Here is a 13,859-nt window from a genome sequence, read left to right on the forward strand (position 1 = left end):
CTTTGGAGAAAAGAAGAAATTATAAGTAGTTATGTATGGTCCCTCAAGGACACCAAGATGGCTGCGCCCATGGGCACATTTTTCCTTGAATAAAGAACCGGATAGAAAATAACACGCAAATGGCGTTAAACTGCTTAAAACTGTGGCTTTGGAAGCCAGCTGGAAATTTTCCTCAACCTTCTGTGTTTAAAGGTTCAATCCAAAGGTAATATGCCTCGGTATCAAGTCAACTCGGCCCCAGTCAACTCGTCCCCCAGACAACTCGTCCTCATTTTGGTCATTTCGTTCCACCTCTTGAAATATCCTGTCAACTTGTCACAGTTTTGGTCATAATTTTTGCCCACCCTGCATATATTATTTCATTTCCTCCACACTCGGTTCACTTTGATTTTGAAATCCTTTATCAGGTCTATGAAAGTGGAGTATTTACAGATTATCTGTAAATTTACAGATAATCTATAAATTTACAGATTTTTCAATCTGTAAATTTACAGATCAAGTGTTTGAAAACTGCTAAAATTATATTTAGACACAAAATCGCAGCTTGAAATTAATTGATTTACTTATGGTATGTATAAATAAAGGTCATTTGTGGGTTTCAGTCATTTCTATTGACTTTGATTTTTCTTAAAATGCCAAAAACTGAAAGTCAACAAAAATGGCTGAAACCTACAAATGACCTTAATTTATGCATGCTGTAAATAAACCAATTAATTCCAAGCTGCGGTTTTGAGGATAAATGTAATTTCATCAGTTTTCATACTCACAATCCGTAAATTTACAGATTGAAAAATCTGTAAATTTATAGATTATCTGTAAATTTAGAGATAATCTGTAAATACTCCACTTTCCTAGACCTGTTTATGGCCGAGACTATCCGCACGATTGCCGTGCTGATAATTTTCTTTATCCGCATGACCATCGTGCTGATTAGATTCATTATTCGCCGATTATAGGGGATGAAAATCCCCAAGACGGTAACGTCCGTATATAGATATTCGTCTTAACTGTTTGCATATACTGGGGCAATTTTTTCGATGTTTTCCGGTTCCGGTTTATGTAAAATCCGCTGACTGGTTGTCTTTATGAACATCCGAGCACCCCGAATCAGTCATAGAAACTCGTAAACCGCGCTAACATGATTATTTTACTGCTTTTTCGTAATGAAAACCGTACATGCAACTGAAAAACACTTTTAAAACAGTAAGGAAGTGTAAAGACTGTCAAGTTTCTGCGTGGAGTGCAAACAAACAAAACAAAATTCTAAAAGCTAGTGTGAGAACGCTGAATGACGTCACCGGCATGGCTTCCGTAAATTTTGCAAAGTATGATATTCGCTGTAAGAGGTATGATGACACTAAATGTAAACTACATTTTAGAGCAAAGTTTCACTTTCTTGAGCGTTGAATATTTCTTTCTAAGCGGATATATAAAAGATAAATCCCCAATGCTAGGCGGTGCCTTAATTCATATTATTCCTTATTCGCACGACAATCATGCCTGGAAAGTCATACCAATTATTTTTGTTATCCATACGACTAAACATACATATGTAAAATTTAGTTAAGCTTTTCTGAAGTTTTTCCCTGCTTAACAGATCCCCATAGTATTGATTTTTTTGACAATTTCTAGCATGCACCTTTTGGTAAGTTAACAAGTCAACACACGATTACGATGCGTACAATTATTATGTTGAATAACTTATATTTGATTTATTGAATTAAAACATAATGTTAAAAGTTAGAAACACAAAAAGAAGGTATGAAAATGAACTAATTAAGGTATGCAGATATTAGTTTTCTGTGCATTCATTTGATTTATTTCTTCTGCAGTTGATGAATTTATAATAATCAGTTTAACTAATAAAAGCAGTAACAGTATGTCAGGCCCTTCCCCAGCCGCATAAGGTGCCGCGCTACCGAGGCGCTTAAAACACGAAATACAGCTTCCCGCAGCGCTTAATTATCCCGCGCGGTGCCTCAATTATTAGCGCAGCGTCTTAAATCAGTAAGCGATTTCATCCCTGTGAGACACCTCAGGTAAATATCGATCGGGGAAGTTTATGAATACACACTGTAGCTAGCTGTTTACCGTGTACTGATAAGGGTTTAAAGACGACACGTGTTGATGAAAGTCTGTGTTTTCACAAGTTTGCGTTAACTGGAGCAGGAGTGATTGGATTATAATTAGTTAAAGATTATAATTAGTCTACTGGTAGTATGCAATGAAATGGGATAACAGCTGGTGACGGCATGCATGGGTAAGTTAATTGTTATCGAGTAATAATTAGCAGAGAAAGGCAACTGTATTAAAATGACCAGTGATTCTTTGACTGAAGTTGTTCCGGATGAACTGAAGCAAACTTTTTCGAGGATGTTTAATTACCATTGTTTAAGATGTTTGAAACATGTCATTGTAACTTCTGTTTCATTTCAGGCTCTTTCATCACTCTTCTCCCTTGAAGAAGACCGGGCGGTTATTGAATGGGCACAGGCGGATCTTACCCACCCTTACCACAGATGAACACTTTGAGCACCATGGAGTGGATTGTTGGTAATCTGTCCGAGTCTCACCCAAACCTGAACAAAGTCGCTACAGTGGGACTGCTTCTACCAACCTCCACAGCTGGTGTGTATACATGTTCTTTCTGAAACTTGCTGCTTGCAGTAAAATACTTAGTTAAACTTGAAATACAGAACCTGCTTCTGTGTGTAAAAAAGCTGCAATGGTGTTGTTAACACCCACAAATATTTAACAGAAATACTGTTGCAATTCATTGTGCAGAAGAACACAAGATAAATGTCAAATCTTAGGAACTTCTACAATATAAATCCATCCTTGGTTATCCTTGCTCTGGGAAAATAACAAATACTTTTTTTTGTACTTTCAGATTGTGAGAGAGGTTTCAGCAGTTGAATGTGTAAAGACCACCCACCATTCACCGGTGAGCATGAAACTGCTTAATGCCTTACTCATGGTGTCCATGCAGGGACAAAAACTGAATGACTTGAATTTCAGTGGTGCAGTAAAGGAATGGCACAGAGCCAAAGACAGACACTTACCGGTATATGAAAACAAAAATGCCTATGTGTTGTTAGTGTTAGTACAAAAGAAGTGGAAGGACATATGTGTTGTTCGAAAATACATATAAAAGAAGTGGACATCTGTCATGTCTGTGTAGTGTATATGATATATTGATGGTTATATGATTATGTAAAAATGTAGAAGTAATGAAATACATGTTGTTGTGTTTTTTTGCATATGGTATACTTAAAAAAGCACCATTTGGGTTCAATTTTTAAAAAAAAAATGATCACCGGAGGGAAAACCCCTCCCGCACCCACCCCTTATCCCGCCACACAAACTTTACCCCAGCGCCTTAAAAAATTTCTGGGGAAGGGCCTGTATGTTATATTATCATTTTTATGGTGTTGTTAGCTCACCTGTCACATAGTGACAAGGTGAGCTTTTGTGATCACCCTTCGTCCGTCCGTCCGTGCGTCAACAATTTCTTGTCCGCACGATAGTGGTTCATTTATGATTTTATTTTAACCAAACTTGCACACAACTTGTATCACCATAAGATCTCGGTTCCTTTCTTAAACTAGCCAGATCCCATTATGGGTTCCAGAGTTATGGCCCCTGAAAGGGCCAAAATTAGCTATTTTGACCTTGTCTGCACAATAGCAGCTTTATTTATAACTTGATTTTTACCAAACTGGCACACAACTTGTATCACCATAAGATCTTGGTTCCTTTCTTGAACTGGCCAGACTCCGATATGGGTTCCAGAGTTATGGCCCCTGAAAGGGCCAGAATTAGCTATTTTGACCTTGTCTGCACAATAGCAGCTTCATTTATGATTTTATTTTAACCAAACTTGTATCACCATAAGATCTTGGTTCCTTTGTTCAACTGGCGAAATTCCATTATGTGTTCCAGAGTTATGGCCCCTGAAAGGGTCAGAATTAGCTATTTTGACCTTGTCTGCACAATAGCAGCTTCATTTATGATTTGAATTTAATCAAACTTGCACAAAACTTGTATCACCATAAGATCTCGGTTCCTTTTTTAAACCGGCCAGATCCCTTAATGGGTTCCAGAGTTATGGCCCCTGAAAGGGCCAAAATTAGCTATCTGCACAATAGCAGCTTCATTTATGATTTGATTTTAACCAAACTTGCACACAACTTATATTACCACAAGATCTTGGTTCCTTTCTTGAACTGGTCAGATTCCATCATGGGTTCCAGAGTTATGGCCTCTTAAAGGTCCAAAATTGGCTATTTTGGCTTTTGCAGCCATATAGATACTTCATTTATGGTTTTATTTGATACAAACTTCCAAAATATCTTCAACAACAATAAATCTTGGATTCCATGACAATCAGATCCAATCGTAGGTTCCAGAGTTATTTTATATCTGATTACCTCCCCTGATTGTAATCAAAATGAATTTATATCAGTAAGTACTTATAGGACTTATTTGAAATTTCATTATTGTCATTAGTTGGATTGAGCCAATCAGGGTAGATAACTATGGACTGATTTTATGTCAAATTACCTCCCTTTATTTCAAATTAAAATGGGTATATCTCCGTAACTAATGAAGGTACTGATCTGAAATTTCATTTATGTCAACAGATTTATTTGGCAGATCCTTCTTTTGTTCACTTACAAATTATTTTTTTTTTAATTACTTCCCTTTTACGTTACTATAAATAGCTTATTTTTAGTAACTTTTTTATTATTGGCCGTAGGGAAAAACCGAGACCACTTTTCTGTGGTACAACATGGATGGTACCTCCAATTTTTAGGTGTATTTTGACATATCTGTACCTTGTAAGAATTTTTTTTTTTCTTTTTGGTTAAATTTCTTCCCTTTGTTGTTCCTGTCCTTTGGACTTAGATATTTTTTCTGAGGACCTTCTTGATAACAGGTGAGCGATATAGGGCCATCATGGCCCTCTTGTTTTAATATCTAATTAAAGTATAATAATTTAATATCTTAAACAATGAACATGATGTTAATTAGGATAATACTTCACGCCAAAAATAGAAACGCTATCAAAACACCCGTTGTGCAGATAAGGATACTAATCGGCACGACCGTCGTGCGAATAAGAAAAATAATCGACATGACTGTCGTGCCAATAGACACTTCCATCCTTTATATTTTCACATTAGAATACAAGACTATACAAGAAGCTTTATTTTGAGTTGGTTGTTCAAACATATAAAATTAGCATTTTGCTATTTAAACATATAACATTATAATTAGCATTTTATAAAACGAAAGACAATAAAGCATTTAAAAAACAAACAACCTGTAACTAAAAGATATTAAGTTAAGATTTTAAACAAGAATACATACTTTTAAAACATGGTTAAAACAACATGACTGGCAATAAGTAGGATAATAATAATATATGTTAACACATTTATCATGCTGACTAGCTGTAACTGAAAGACAAAGCTGAACTGAAAATAAAAATTAAAATAAAAGACTAAAGAGCAAGTAAAAAGGGAGCATCATGCCATGCACTTAACATACTGTAACTAAGGGTGGATAATGGGATCAGAGCTAGTGGCACATTGAACATTTACAGCTTGGGCTCACCCATGTCTGGATTAACCTAATAAACTCCTTGTAGTTGTCTACTTGGCGTATATTGTTTGGTAGGCTGTTCCAGACCTGTGTCGCCTCAAACTGAATGGATCTCTTGCCTTAGGTAGTGGTTCTTACATTCGGGACGTTATTTTAGAAAAAGTGATATTGGAATTGCTTCTATTAACTTCATATATTTAAATCTTTAAAACAATTTGAGTATTATACAGCGTGGGGTGAGGTGGGGAGGCTACGAAGGTGGGATAATGTTTAAGAATAAAGATAAATTAGCAAGTTTGTAAATTAAAACTTTAGAAAATAGCTTATTAATATATATGCGGTAAATGCAGTGTCACCGATTTACAGATTTATAATAAGAATGAAAGAAGTGTTACAAAACAGAATATTACTGTTTATCAGTCGATGGGGTTAATAGTGATTTATCAATTAAAAGTTGACTGGCCTAATAAAATTTTCTTTCCAAATGTTTATGAAAATTAAAATACATAATGGACGATTGCTAGAAAGAACTTATTTATCACAAGTAGTATATTTGTTAAAATGTGTGAGAATCGGCTTGTAAAAACAATAAAGGTACACATTCTGTAATTTCACATAAAATCGGACATTTTCTAATTAAAAAAAAGCAATCGGTTTTTTTTAGTATATATATATAAAACTTGCGTTAAATATTTGTATTTCAAAACAATCACGATCAGAATAATAACAATTTATCAAGCTTTACACTTTAAGCTACGAAACAGGCATGCAATCAGCACTTCTATATACTATTCATACAACAAAAAATGTAGTTTTTATAAGAAACAAAAAATGAAGTTTTTAATGTAAAATTTTCTTATTGTTATGCAGAACGTATTTTACAGAATACATATTTTACATATAATAATTATTATTGTATATAATAAATTCTTTTCCAGCAAAGTTTGACAAAAATAAGTATAAAAACGAGGGGCAGACAAAAGGGGAACGAAATGACTAATTGAAATCATCAAGGGGGACGAAATGACCAAAATGGGGACATTTAGTTGACTGTAAATCTTTGCTTCTTAATTTTTGAAGTCATCTCTCCCCCAATTCCCTGTATCATTGACTTATTAGATTCATATGAAGTGTTTTAAATGAAAACATCCTGTCTGGTGAATTTGAATTTTGGAAATTTATACCTCTTAGACCATTACTTTTCATTATATAATTTATATATTCTGAAAAATGAAATTCTTTCTACAAAGTTTGCCATGTTTGTAAATATGCCTTCAGTTTTGTCTTATAACACATGCTTTCATCATCCTATTCATCTTCAGTAACTATCTTGCTCTAGGAAAGTATTCGCTTGATTTGATTAAAACATTGTACACAGCTATATGGGATAACTATTTAGGATGAGGCTATTCACATGATTATATCGTTATTCATGGTGATGCTGATTATTTTCATGATTTGCATGGCAATCATGCCTTGAAAGTCATGCAGATTATTTTTTTTTTGCTAAATTGGGGGCACATGACACCTTTAAGGGGTGAAAAGGGCTTAACATGATATACCTTTAAACAACTTCTTCTCATGAACTGCTGGATGGATCAGACTTGGTCTGTAGCATCATTATAAAGTTCTCTCCCAACTTTGTTCAAATGGAGGCACTTGACACCTTTAATAGAACCACTAAAGCCAATAACAGAAATACCTTTAAACAACTTCTTCTCATGAAGTGCTTAATGCATGTTGATTAAACTTGGTCTGTAGCATCATTATATGGTTCTTTCCAAAGTTTTTCCAAATGGAGGCACTTGGTCCCTTGTAGGGGCCACTAGAGCTTAAAATAGAAATACCTTTAAATGACTTCTAGAGCTAAAAATAGAAATACGACTTCACATGAACTGCTGATCATCAAACTTTGTCGGTAGCATCATTATAAGGTCTTATGCCAAATGTATTCCACTGGGGGCATTTGGTCCCTTTTAGGGGACACCAGAGCCAGAAATAGAAAATTATTTAACAACTAACTTTTATCTTCAAATTTGTTCTATTGTTTATGCATTTTTGGGTTGTCATAGCAAAATATAGAAAAAAAAACTTAAAATAACTTTTATTTTAATGAACTGTTCACCAAACTTGGTCAGAAGCAAGGTCATATGGTCAAGGTCCTCTTTAGGTGAGCACCTTAGGCCCATTTGGGCCTCTTGTTTCACAAAAAAAGGTATCTAAGGCAACTCAGCACAAAAGAGTTACCTCCCAGTCCCCTGTCTTTAATTCTGTCACATATGGTAAAGAACACATGTATAGCTTAATTTAATAAAAATTTTGATTGATTGTAAATTTTTCAGATTTTCTTGGGCAGCACGTATGAGTAGTTCTCATACAAAGGTTGACAAGTCATCGGCCGGTACAGATTCCAAACAAGATGATAGTAAGACAGGAACAAATAGAAAGCCTGGAGTGAGACCAGAACATGATCCATCCAAAGTTCAACCTCATGCTGTGAGGTACAACTCACCGAAGATGAAATTTGTATTGCAAGGAGTAGATTTGACCAAGTACACTACTGTTCCAATACCATATCCCAAAACAGGAGGGAGAGGCTGGGATGGTAAAGCATTTTTACTTTCATGATATCTGTTTCTTCATGAATTCTTCCTTAAAGCAACTGATAATATATGTTTTAAAATTATATTTTCTTGAATGTGACTTTTATTAAAATCTTACTGACATGTTTCTTTCTTTTTTTATAAATATTCCAGCATAAACTACTACTCTCGCTCTTCTACAAGTTTCGGCCGAAAAGTGGATGCCAGGTTTAATACCATTTCTATTGATAATTTATTGTTACTGTTCTTTGTAAACCTTGTATGTCAGTTTTGGCATAAACATTTCGTCTCATATATTTCAACGGCATTACGTTGTGCCATCACCTGCAAAAATACTGTGGTCAGAAGTTGGTATTTAATATCATTAAAAAACTGATGAAAAAGTACCTGTTTCTAACAAATTTCAGGTATTTGTCTGTCTTTGAACTATGTAAATATACAAATGTTGTTTTAGTAACTTACTATCTCAGTAAAGTAAGTTACTAAATAATATATGAAGAGAGTATAGGTCCAGTGGATACTGTATGGGCAGCTCAACCTGGGATTGTGTATTCTTGTAACTGCTTTTATAGACAACTCTTACCTTTAAATAAATCTGAAGCAAAAAGGAACGAATGTAACCAAATAATTTTTAAAAATATTTATTTAGCTTTTTATGTTGCTTAAAAAAGACAAAAACATGTAAGATTATGGAAAAGCAGCAAGGATATTGTCATGCCTAATTGGTGGCGTGCTAACAATTCTTAGCACAGAAGTCAGTTTTTAGCTCACAAATCTTTTATTTGGAATAAGATGTCATGTGACTAAAAGTAAAAGCACATTCTTTATAGTACTTCAGTAAGAAATTTTGATTATATTTTATGATGTCCACGAAAATTAGTCACCAACAAATATTAAGTACAACTTCTTAATTTACATGACTCTTTATATAAGTCGTCAATCCATAGTTTGTGCTATATCATTGGTCTATATTCAGCATTATCGCATAGTGCGGCAATTTTCCTTTGATCTTTGCAGCATGTTATACATAGTAACACACATTATTACTACAAAACTGTGCTGATATCTTACAAAACTGTTGCGATATATATCAACACGGAAATCTCTATGGAGTTTCATAAGAAAAAAAGTGTTCCGATATATATCAGCACAGTAAAACTGTTCCGATATATATCGGAACACTTTTTCTCTATTGAGGCCCTATCAAGGGAGTATAATTTTTTCCTTTCAAAGAAAAGATGATTTTAGCTCCAATTTACAGTTCACAGAGAAAGAATTGTCACAAACACCTACATTTATAAAGTAAAAGAATAAATAAACTAGAATATTTCAAAAACTTGATAGTTATTGCCAAATTCAGAAATACATGAAATATATGAAATTCTGAGATTTCTCAAATGTTTCTTTTTCTTTGATTTTTTTTTTACAAACAAAACAACAAGTTTTACAATATGTCTGGCCAATGAAATGCAAAGATTTAAAACCAATGCAGAAATTTGTTGGGTACTTTTATCTGGGGAACACATTTTCTAAAACAGAAGTTTTAGTGTTTCAGTCAGCGAGGCGCAGAAAGGGAATCAAAATAGTAAAAATAATAATAAACAAATTTAAATGAAAATGATATATAAATTTTAATGATAAACTATGCGATAAAACAGTTATAATATGTAGTGCTCGTGTGTTACCAGGATATATCAGAGCTAGGGGTACATCTCGTTATTTTTCTCTTCACATATCTGTCTCGGCCTACCGGCCTCGACGATATGTGCAGAGAAAAATACCCTCGATGTACCCCTAGCTCTGATATATCCTGGTAACACACTCTCACACATACTATAACTATTACATGTTTACTGGGCTAGCAAGTCAAAAATATAAAGGTAAAACTAAATGTCATGTAATATAATGCTTATTTAATAGTTTGCCCGTCAGATGTCAAAACAATTGGCTCCTTTGAACCATGGGCAATAGTTCTGACTGTTGACTGGCAAGCATTTGCAGTAAGTGTATATTATTGCTTCAGAAGGCTCAAAAGCATAGGAAATGGCCTAAGATAATTCTGTTGAGGTTGATTCTGCCTTTACAACAATATGCAGTCTGATCATGATCTGCACTGTTTGCCATTCAGTCAGTATCTTTTTGGTATACTATGCACCCTTTTTAACAGTTAATGCTACTGTCCAAATTGAGAGATGGACAAGTTCATTATAGAAATTTAGCAGGGTAAAGGTTAAAGTACTGTATACTGTAGATTGGATCATTTTTACAACGGTTTTATCCAGCGATTTGTGGTTAGCAGCCATATTCACAGTGTTAAGAATTCACGAAACATGTTTGTGTTTGAGGACTTGATGAATATTTTGAATTTGTAAGCAGATATTAAGGAACATTAAACTATTGTGAATGTTATTCAGTCTACGGTAAGCAGTTTTAAGAGAAAATATTTGCATTTCTGTATACAGTAATAAACAGTGCTCAATATTTTTAGGTAAGGTAATGAACAAGAGAATTGGTGGAGGCGCTAAACAAGAGTATAGGATGGTAGATTATACACGTAACGCCATTAGTGAAGAAGAGCCTCTTGTGGAAAAAGTTATATATACAAGATATGATCCATTACGGTCTGCTGACATTGCTTTGGTTGCCAGTGGTAACCACAAACGCTGGATAATAGCAGGAGAACATATGAAAAAAGGAGATTTGATAAAGTCTTATGGAAACATCCCAACATTACCAGGTAAATTCTAACTATGGCAGAAGCCCTCAGATAATTACTGTTTGACCATCTGTCTGTCCGCATACTTAGGAGAGTAGTTATGTGGCAATGAGAACAACATGTAACAGTAAATTCTATTCATTCAGTTCATTTTATGTGACTTACTTTTTATATGGTTAGAATAAAACAAAGAAAATAAGAAAACATGGCCACGTAACTACTATTCTGTCTGAGGACATCTGTGTTCCAATAGCTTCTTGCCAAGGGCATAACTAAAAACTGCAACGGATTTTGTAAATTTTTCACACTATGGCTTAAGATTTTTGATTGGAAGTCATATAATATCAAAAATGTTTATAAATTTACCAATCACTTCAGAATGCTTTTGGGATGCATGTATAATTTACTATTTTGTTCATGAAGAAAAAAACATGATGTTTTAGCACAAAATGAAATCTAGTTTATTAGATTATAACACAAATATCACGGATATATCTTCAGATATCAGAGCTGCTTTCATTTTTTATCAATGATAATTGATTGTAACTTGTATAAAAATGTATAACACGTGCTAAAATAAATACAAAATGTAAATAGATTTAAGTAAATTATTAGATAAAATAAAACATTAAGTATAGGAATCGAGAGATTTAAATAAATAATTATTATCTTTTGGAAAGATTCTTTATCAAAGAATATTTAATGAGAAAATGAAATAGGTCAGAGAGGCATAAATATAGGTGGGGGGGAGGGGGACATAATAACTTGGATATTAATTTAGTATATATTCAATATTTTGATGTTGAAAGTGTAATTGATGCAGAAGACCTTTTGTCTATAAATACATATAGAGCATTTTGTCATCTTAGAAAGCTTTTTTATATGCCCGTTTCGTGTCCGTGGCGTAACTCAATACCCTTTCAAGATATTGACTTTAAACTTGTTTGTAGCCTTTTTATACGCCCGAAGAGACGTATTATGTTATGACGCCGGTGTCCGTCTGTCCTTCTGTTAGCAATTTCATGTCCACTCTGTAACTCTTGAACCCCTTGAAGGATTTCAAAGAAACTTGACACAAATGTTCACCACACTGAGACGATATGCAGAGCGAATGTTTTGGATGTCTTGCTTCAAGGTCAAGGTCACAGGGGTCAAAGGTCATATCAGCTTGTTTCGTGTCCGCTCTGTAACTCTTGAACTGCTTGAAGGATTTCAAAGAAACTTGGCACAAGTGTTCACCACACCGAGATGACGTGCAGAGCGCATGTTTTGGATGACTGGCTTCAAAGTCAAGGTCACTCTTAGGGGTCAAATGTCATATATGACTTTGCTTTGTGTTTATTGCTCTGCATTGCAGTGCTCTTGTTTTTATTTGGCAGATCCCTTTTTTGTTCACTTACAACAACTTTATAAAAAAGAAATTGAATTACTTCCCTTTTATGTTACTATAAATAGCTTATTTTGAAACTTTTTTATTATTGGTGGTAGGACAAAAATTTTGCTCCCATCCTCTGATGTAACCCTTCGAGCATTTATTACCCCGCTTGGCGGAGCTCTTGTTTGCCTTAGTATTCAAGCACATGAACTTGGTTGGTAGGTCGAGGTCACAATCAATTTCATATCTGTCCTTTGTATTTGGTGTCTGGAGCACAACTTAAAACTATTCAAGGTGTTACCTTTAAACTTGGAGTAGAGGTTGGTGGTGATGAAGTAACTTGAGGAGTGCAACAATTCACATTCCTCCTCCACCCACCCTCACCCGCACCCCCAACACACACACGAAGGATAGCTTGCCTTCCCACCCCACAACAAAATAAATATCTTTCAGTTTCTTGTTTCTTATATAATTCCCTTTTAATGCTTTGCAGAGCTCTTGATACTTTTATTTTATTTTTTTTCCAGTTTCTGCTAAAGCAGGTGATGCCCACCCTCTCGGAGCTTATGCTGCAGGCACTGTTGTTCACAACATTGAAATGTTTGAGAATGAGGGTGGTAATTTTGCACGTGCTGCTGGAACTAGTGGCACGATTGCCCGAAAGGTCGCGGATAGGGTGATTGTGCGTTTACCTTCTGGACGCGAGGCAAGTTTGAGCAAGAACTGTATAGCTACATGCGGACGAGCATCAAACGTAAATCACGGGAAGGAACATATAGGATCGGCTCAAAGAAATAGATGGTTTGGGGTGCGTCCAAAATGTGGTTTATGGCACAGAAAAACTGGCTATAATGGCCGTAAAATAAGGCCACCTAAACCTTTGGTAACTTATGAGAAAAAGACACAAAAGTCATTACATGAAATGTTTGACACATGATATTTTCTAAGATTTTCCACAACTGTCAAAGTTACAAAATGTATTTGTAGAGGGTTTATCTTAATTAACACTGAAAAAATCAAGAAATTATCATATTTTAGCTGAGAAAGCCATTTTGTGTATGTAAAGGTACTTTTGTTTCTAATATGAACAAAGAGGTAATAAACTGAAGGTCACATGGAGAGGAATAATCTGGTATACAAGAGCTTTAGAAGAAGAAAGAGTTCAAAAAGTTTATTAAGTTAACTATTTTTAAATAGCTTTCTATCATATGATTAAAATAAATTGCTTTATTAAGATCTGACATGATAAACTGTTTAATTAAGTTCTGACATTAAATCCAGTAAAACTTTCTATTCTTTGTTATACAAATTGTCTGTTCCATAAATACATAACACATAATATATACTGTCTTAGACAAACTTACGTTAGAAGTTAGAAAAATTGGCCATTGTTAGCCCCCTCCAAAGGCGGAGGGATATAAAGTTAACATTGTCCATCCATCAGTCTGCCCATCCAAATTCATATGTAAGGCATTGTTTGGAGCATTTGTATAAATCTTAGTACAAATATTAACTGTTGCTTGGAAATGCCACTCTGCAAGTTTCAATCAGATTACCT

General features: G+C 34.5%; 1 protein-coding gene and 1 long non-coding RNA gene across 2 annotated transcripts; both read left to right on the forward strand.

Annotated features, from left to right (window-relative positions):
- The first annotated feature begins 34 nt into the window (after positions 1-34).
- LOC123528510 (39S ribosomal protein L2, mitochondrial-like) lies at positions 35-13,592 on the forward strand. The gene is made up of 4 exons (XM_045308271.2): positions 35-205; positions 7,950-8,212; positions 10,699-10,947; positions 12,829-13,592. Exons 1-4 carry the CDS (start codon positions 120-122, stop codon positions 13,236-13,238), a joined length of 1,008 nt encoding a protein of 335 aa, XP_045164206.2. The 5' UTR covers positions 35-119; the 3' UTR covers positions 13,239-13,592.
- On the forward strand, positions 2,022-3,236 carry LOC123528512 (uncharacterized). The gene is made up of 3 exons (XR_006681989.2): positions 2,022-2,260; positions 2,437-2,628; positions 2,891-3,236. It is a non-coding gene; the product is annotated as an uncharacterized LOC123528512 (long non-coding RNA).
- Positions 13,593-13,859: the final 267 nt, after the last annotated feature.

The sequence above is a fragment of the Mercenaria mercenaria genome, chromosome 13 (assembly GCF_021730395.1).
Source record: "Mercenaria mercenaria strain notata chromosome 13, MADL_Memer_1, whole genome shotgun sequence".
Taxonomy (NCBI): Eukaryota; Metazoa; Mollusca; class Bivalvia; order Venerida; family Veneridae; genus Mercenaria; species Mercenaria mercenaria.

Coding starts and splice junctions, on each gene's coding strand:
- LOC123528510 (XM_045308271.2), top strand. CDS start 120: ATGGCGTTAAACTGCTTAAAACTGTGGCTTTGGAAGCCAGCTGGAAAT. Junction 8,213..10,698: donor AGGAGGGAGAGGCTGGGATG/GTAAAGCATTTT, acceptor CAATATTTTTAG/GTAAGGTAATGAACAAGAGA. Junction 10,948..12,828: donor AAACATCCCAACATTACCAG/GTAAATTCTAAC, acceptor TTTTTTTTCCAG/TTTCTGCTAAAGCAGGTGAT.